The sequence below is a fragment of the Emiliania huxleyi genome, assembly GCF_000372725.1.
Source record: "Emiliania huxleyi CCMP1516 chromosome Unknown EMIHUscaffold_20, whole genome shotgun sequence".
Lineage (NCBI taxonomy): Eukaryota > Haptophyta > Isochrysidales > Noelaerhabdaceae > Emiliania > Emiliania huxleyi.
Genome location: NW_005200600.1, coordinates 12,772 through 20,222, shown reverse-complemented (window position 1 = coordinate 20,222; position 7,451 = coordinate 12,772). Strand labels below are relative to the sequence as shown.

Here is a 7,451-nt window from a genome sequence, read left to right as displayed (position 1 = left end):
CGGCCATATAGGTGGGTCGGGGGCCCTTTGGCCCCGGGTTTGAGAGCGCATCGGCTCCTCTTGGCCAAACGGGTCTTGGGAGCCCCCCCCCCCCCCCCCCACCCAGGAGGGCTACCTCGAGGAGGCGCTCAAGGTGTGCTGCGCGCTCAAGGAGTTCGAGGTTGGCGCGCGCGTCTTCTAAATGAATAATCATTCTTGGCATCCTTGTGATTATGATGATGATGACTGTTCGAGGTTGGAGAGCGCGTCTTCGGCACGCGCCCCGCCGTCATCGGCTTCCGTGAGCACATTTTCTCCGGGCTCGGATCGCTGGGCGAGAGATTACTCGAGATCTCGCCGAGAGATCGCCGAGATATCGCCGAGATAACGCCGAGATATCGCCGAGATATAGCAGTCGGATCGCTGGGCGAGAGCTCGCCGCCTCGCCGGAGCTACCGCCACTGACTCAGTGAGTGAGTCAGCCCTCGAGGCAGGCACGGGACTGTCTACGTGACTGCTAGGCGAGTTCGCCGCCTCGTCGGAGCTGGTCTTTGGCACCCTCGTGCAGCGGACGATGGCGTACCCGCTCTACTCGCGCTACCACTACGGCCACCCGGACCTGCTCTCCAAGGCTGCTATGCTCGCGCAGGGCGGCGTCTCCAAGGCGAGGTCGCGCGGACTCAGCCGGCCCTAGCCGAGCTGTGGGCTCATGCGTGGAGCCTCTCCTCCAAAGGCGACCCGCGGACTCAACTTGTCGGAGGACGTCTTCACGGGCATGGACGCGGTGCTGCGCGGGCAGACGGTCGTGCACCGCGAGTACTTTCAGGCGGGCAAGGGGGCTCTGTCTCTAGCGTCGGAGGCAGGGGAGGAGGGAAGACGATTTCCTGTCAGGTGGGCAAGGGGCGCGACATGGGCTTCCTCTCGATCCTAAACTTCTTCGTCAAGCTCTCCAAGGGCACGGCGCGCATGACGACCACGCGGCAGGCGCACCGCCTCGCCGTGCGCCTCTCGCTCACGCTGTGAACAGCGTCTCTTCACGCCTCGAGCTGCGAACAGGCGCACCGCCTCGGCGTGCGCCTCTCGCTCACGCGCCACCTCGGCTTTTACTACGCTCACGCGGGCTACTACGTGGGGCAGTTGCACTGGTATAGCCGAGATGTAGCCGAGATCGTAGCCGAGATATAGGCTCCCCGGAGAACGCACACACCGCCTCGTGTGCTACGCCACGTGTGCGCTCCGCGAGTGCGCGCGCCCCGTGGTCCGTGCCACCACCCCTGTGTGTGTGGAGAGGCTCACCTTGCCTTACTGGCTGGCTTCGCAGGTACCACTCGACGTACGGCGTGCTGGCGCTCTGCTTCCTCGGCGCGGTCACGCAGGGCACCGGCCTGCTGCCCACCGCCGCCAACTCGGCGGCGGTGATGGCCAACCTCATCTACGGACCCCTCTTCGCCCTCTTCCTCGCCTCCTCCCTCCTCCCCCTCGCCGTGGTCTATCTGGTGGAGCGCGGCGTCCTCACGGCGCTGCTGCAGCCGCTCCGCCTCCTCTCGTCGGGCTCGCCCCTCTTCTTCATGTTCCAGTCGCGCGCGATCGGCCACTCCCTCTCGGACGAGTTTGCCTTTGGCGGAGCAGCCTACCTGGCCACCGGACGCGGCCTCGGCATCACGCGCACCCCCTTCCACCAGACCTACTCCACCTTCGCCATCACCGCCATCTACCCCGGCGCCGAGCTGCTCGCCTTCCTGCTCTCCGCCTCGCTCGCCTGCCCGTCCCTCGCGCTGCGGCCGACCCTATACGTCTTCTCCATGCTGATGCCGCTCTCGCTCGCCTTCTCGCCCGCCCTCTTCAACCCGCACGCCTTCGAGCCGCGGGCGGCGCTGCAGGACGCGCGCGAGTGGCTCTCGTGGCCCGTTGACCTAGAAGGAAGAAGCGGAACGCGGATCCGCACAGCCCGACTGGCGCTCGCGCGGACACACGCACTCTGGCTGTACTCAACCGTGCCTCCGCCGCATATCCGGACCCGTAGCACATGCGCAGCCCGCGCATTCACGCGGGCTCCGAGTGCACTGCGCGAGACCGCACTCCCGCCACGACGGGCCGGTGTACTCGCACGACGGGGTACTCGCACTGTAGGCTCGCCGCCGCCGACTCCTCGACGGCGTGTATTTCTTTTTGACGAGGGATTTCCTTTTTAGGCTCGCCGACGCCGACTCCTCGACGGGATGGCTCTCTGGCCACCGCCGGCTCTGCGCGAAGAAGACGTCGACGCACTTGCAGGCGATGCTCCTCCCGTCCAAGGAGCAGCTCCTCGCGTTGCCGCTCCTGCTCGCCGCCTCGGAGGCGATGGCCTGCCCCTCGCCCCACCACCTGCACTTGCGCCGCCAGCTCCTGTGTGCGCGGAGAGGTGGAGCCGGCCTCTTCTGATTTCCCCCCCCCCCCAGGCGATGGCGCCGTATGGGTGGAGCTTGTCGCCGCACCTACTGCTGCTCGCCTTGGACCCGGCGCCGCCGCTCGCGCTGCTCACGCTGCTGGCCGTGCGCCGTGTGGCGGGCCTCTGCTACCGCGGCGCCGCGTGCAGCAGCGAGGACCCGAACCCGCTCACGGCGGGCGTCCTCGTCGGCGCGTGTCTTGCGGCCGAGGCGGCGGCGGTGGCGCACGCGTGCCCCGCCCTGCCGACCGCGCACTGGGTGTCGCTGCTGGCCGCGCGCTACTTTTGCACGCGCAAGTGGGGGCAGCTCCCCCCCCCCCCCCCTCCCCCCGCTGGTGCCCTTTGCGCTCTCTCCGCACCCCCTCTCGCGTCTCGTCGCCACGCCCCCGCGCGCAGGTGCGCCAACACCTTTGCATACGCCTACGAGCTCGCACCTCCGTGCGGGGAGGGAGTGCTTGCCGCAGGGCCGGTGCAGCTGCTGGCCAGCGCCGGTCGCCAAACGGTGCCGTCGCGCCACCCCCGCCCACCCCCGCCAAGCCCCCAATTGCCGCCGCCACTCTCGCCGCCGCCGCCCTCGCCGCTGCCACCCCTCGCCACCGCCCCCCTCGCCACCGTCCCCCTCACCACCACCTCCAAGCCCACCCTCGCCAAGCCCACCGCCGCCCTCGCGGCCGCCGCCCAGCCCGCACATTTGGGAGAGCGGCAGAGCCTCCTCCGGACTCGACCCGATGCCGTGCGCGGGATAGGTGATTGGCTACCACATGCTTGGCGACGTCGTGCTGGGCGCAGCGATGCAGCTGCCGCTGCTGATCGTGGCGCTGGTGCCGTGCGTCGCGGGCCCCCACCAGCGCTTCCTCTTCAGCACGTCCACGACATGTCCATGACATGTCCGAGACGTGTCCACACAGGGCTCCACCTGCGCTTCCTCTTCAACACGACCGGGTCCGGCCTCGACGCGTCGCTCAAGACGCAGAGCCTCGGCCGCCAGTCGCTGCAGCGGTCGCTGGAGCAGTACTCCCACTCGCGCAGCAACTCCCACGCAACCTCGCCCGTGACCAGCCGCTCCGGGAGCCGAGTCGGCACGCCAGAGCGGGGCAGCCGGGTCGGCAGCCGGGGCCCGGATCGCGGCTACCGCAGCCGGTCGGGGTCGGACGTGCGCAGCACCCACCGAAGAGGCGCGCGCGTGGGCGGTGGCGGTACCAACGCGAGCTTTGCCCCATAGGCGAGCTTTCACGACGAGGCTGCGCAGCGTTTGGTGGCACACACAAATGACGACCCTCCGTCGCCGCGCGATGCGGGCCCGCCGGATAGGTTGTTCACGCCGCCCTCGACCGACGAGAGGCCGCTGATGAATCATTCGGCCAGTAAGGGGCGCAGCCGCAGAAAGAGGTGAGAACGCCGCTTGCCTTCACATGGGAACACGAATGTGAAGCCGTTGGGTCGCGCGCCATGCGCGGTGTGTCGAACAGACACACCCCTGAGGTGTGTTTCATCGTTGCGCAAGGATCAAGGCTCTCTTTTTGGATTTTGCGTTCCATTCGCCACATTTTGGCATAGATGCATACGGCTCTAGTGTATTCCGCGCCCCGACAGGGAGTGAATAACGTCAGCCACGTAGACGCACGCCACACCCACGTGGTATTTTTCTTCTTAAAAAGACTGTTCAGTTTTCAAAGGCAAAAACGCCGGCGTACGCCCTCCCCTCACACTGACACTTCTCCCCTATTCCCAACTTTAGGTTGCGCACGTCTCCCAGCGAGCTAGGATCTCCGCTTTTTCTCCCCTAGTCATCCGCCCGCGCCGCGCGCCTCTATGGGCGTCTAGTGCAGCCACTGACAGAACTATTCCCGAGGAGTGGTCGACGTCTCGCCTGAAGTCGGGGGTGGGCTCGCGCACTGCTTAGCCCTAGGGGAGGGGTGTGTGTGAGGTGGTGGAATGGTAAGGTTTCAGGCCAGAGGGGTGGGGGATTTGGGGGATGAGTCAGGAGCCAAAAAAAAACTGTTCAAGTCTTAAAGGCAAAACACAACGCTCTGCGGTTGGTGCACCCCCCACACTGACGCATTCCCCTCATCCCCTACCACTGGCTGAGCACATCTACCTGCGAGCTAGCCTCTCCGCATTTTCTCTTCCAGTCATCCGCCCGCGCCGCGCGCCATCTCTGGGCGTCTAGTGCAGCCACTGACAGAGCTATTCCGAAGGAGTGGTCGACGCCTCGCCTAGAGTTCGGGTGGACTTGCGCACTGCTTAGCCCTGAGGGGGGAGTGTGTGTGAGGTGGTGTAATGTCGTCCCGTTTCAGGCGGCAGGTCAGGGGATTAGCCGGGAGGATTCGGCAGCTCAGCCGGGGGCTGAGCGTCTGCAGGCAGCCTTCCGCTCGCGCCGAAATTCACAGCCCTCCCGGGCCGACGGGGTGCTCCTTGGATCGGGCCCCGCTCCCCGCTTTTCCTGTACCTGGACTGTCCGGGTCAGGAGGGTGAGAGTATTGGGTGGGCGAGGGCAGTACATCTGGCGGGTGGGGATTGAGGGACAGCAAGAGGGCTGATTGGGGGGTCAATGGGCGCGCGGGCGGCGCTTCGTGGTCCTGGGCGAGCAGGGGCAGTGGTTAGGAGTCTTGGGCCTGGAGATATGAGGATTGTCGAAATGTCATGCGAGAGCGGTAGGTGGGCGAAGGTAGCGCGGCTGGAGAGTGGTGTCCGAGGGACAATGATGAGTTGTCAGTTGGGGCGCGAGACGCGCGGGACAGTGTCGGAGGCGGCCAGTGAGGTAGGGTTGGCTTTGAGCAGTGCAGCGAGTGTGTAGTCAAGCGTGGGAGCGGCGCGCGAGCACCGGATTTTTTTGCTGTGCGAGTCGAGTTCGTGGCCGGTGCGCGGGAGATGAGTTTTCAGTTGGGGCGCGAGACGCGCGGGACAGTGTTGGAGGCGGCCAGTGAGATAGGGTTGGCTTTGAGCAGTGCAGCGAGTGTGTGGTCAAGCGTGGGAGCGGCGCGCGAGTACCGGATTTTTTTGCTGTGCGAGTCGAGTTCGTGGCCGGTGCGCGGGAACCTGGCTGAAAACCCGCGCATCCGGCCGGTTGTGCGACCGAGGTCGCCGATTGTACGACCGAGGTCGCAGAGCCTTGGCGACGCGACGCGCACGTCGCCAAGGAGTTCGTAAAATGTCCGAGGTTTTTTATGAGTCAGGAGCCAGCAGCCTTCCTACTGGACCTGAGTTCTCAGCTCTTCCGCCCGACGGGGTGGTCCCTTGGATTCGGGCCCCGCTCCCTTTTCCTGCGCCTGGTCTGTCCCTGTCATGAGTGTGTTGCGAGATGCAGAGCTGGTTAGCTGGAGCACAGATCTGGTTACTGGTTAGGCTGGAGAGCTTGTTAGGCTGGGGCACAGAGCTGGTTGGGCTGGAGCACAGAGCTGGTTAGGCTTGAACAGCCGAACTCGAGTTGCGTGACGCCAGAGTAAGCTAAAAGAGCAGTCCTTGGGCACAATGGCGACGCACACCACCTCAGGACAGGTCGATCGGCTCACCTAGCCTTGACGCGCGTTACCTTGATTTTTTCGTCGGTGATGGAGAGCGACCGGCTTTCTCTCGGCTTTGCGTCCTTGTTGGCCAGGTGGGTGAAGTCACCCGTCCACCCTTGCGCTAGCTTGAATTGGCCCCATCCCTCGTAGTACTTCTTTGGGTTCGGCCCACCCACTCCCTTTAGGATGTCCGGCCTGCCGCGCAGTTGCTATTGAGCTTGAATTCAGGCACCGCGTCCTGTGTGTTCTTTCCGCGTCCTCCGTCTCGAAGAATGCGAGAGCAACCCTCGACGGGCGCATCACGTGCGCAGTGCAGCTGAAGCGTTCCCTGGGCAGATTTGTCGTAAACGAGGGAGCCGCAGATCGTCGGCTTTTTTGGAATGCTCCGCCCGAGGCACGCCATCCACTCTCCGCCGAGGCACGGGAAAATAAAAAACTATGGCGGCGTCACAACACCGACCGAGCACCACCGAACGCAGGCACCCAACCAGCGCATGGCTCCATCGTCAGTACCCGCCGCCATCTCTCCCGGCGCCGCAACGTGCGCCGTCAAGCGCGCGCCGGCAACGTCGCCACCCTCGATCCTCCTCACCTGCGAGTCTCTGACGCTCCTCGGCATCGGCGTCACCGTTGCCATCGCTTCAATCATCTGGGAGATGCTGGCGGCAGAGAGGGCAGCGCGGCCGGCCAACGCGGTCCTCCTCGTCTTCGCCGTCCTATCGCTGCTCGCACAGCTCGTCCTCGCCGCTGCGGTGGTCGTTGCCCGCCGCACGACCGGCGGCAAAGCGTTTGTCCGGCTGTGGCGCTGCACCTTCGCCATCGCCTTCGCCATGCAGGCGGCCGCGGCTTTCGGGCAGGGCGTCGCGCTGCGCAACGCCTGCTTCCCGAGCGACGACTCTCCGCCACCGCCGCCGCCACCCAATTCGCCGCCGCCGCTGCCGCACCTGCCCTCGCATTGGTTCACCTACGACCCGTACTCGTACCCGGGCTTCGCCGGGGAGGAGGAGGTGGTGCGCTGCAGCGAGGGCCAGTTCGTGGTCTTCCTCCTCGGCCCCCTCTTCGCCGTCCCCGCGGTGATGTACGCAATCGCGGCCCTCCTCGGTGACCCCCGAGACTATTATAGTTGCGGAGAACTTGAGAGTCACAGCTAGAGGAGCCACGCCACACAGACGCCACACACGTGCAGCACAGGGCCCGGTGCGCGCGCGTCCCTTGTGGTGCTGGTTCCGCACTTGGCCACACCTGTCCTCTCGGCCACACACCTCCTATCTCTCCTTGAGTGTGCACAGACCTCTACTCTCCCTGTGCACGAGCTCACTCGAGGTGACCCGAGAGCATAGGCTACTCGACCTCCCTCTGCGCGACCCTCTTCTGCTGCCCCACCGACCGGAACGAGTCCGAGATACGGGTTCGCCTCCACCGAGATACGGACCTCCCCCTTTGCCACCCCTCTTGCCTCCCTGCCACTGGGTGCGAGAGGAAGGGGGAGAGAGAGAGAGAGAGAGAGAGAGAGAGAGAGAGAGAGAGAGAGAGAGAGAGAG

At 65.5% G+C, this 7,451-nt stretch overlaps 1 protein-coding gene across 1 annotated transcript; it reads left to right on the top strand.

Annotated features, from left to right (window-relative positions):
* Positions 1-3,165: 3,165 nt before the first annotated feature.
* On the top strand, positions 3,166-3,965 carry EMIHUDRAFT_353155 (hypothetical protein; the record flags this gene model as incomplete). Its single annotated transcript, XM_005781542.1, has 5 exons — positions 3,166-3,230; positions 3,299-3,300; positions 3,402-3,403; positions 3,464-3,550; positions 3,627-3,965. 5 exons carry the CDS (start codon positions 3,166-3,168, stop codon positions 3,795-3,797), a joined length of 327 nt encoding a protein of 108 aa, XP_005781599.1. The 3' UTR covers positions 3,798-3,965.
* Between the last annotated feature and the right edge of the window lie 3,486 nt (positions 3,966-7,451).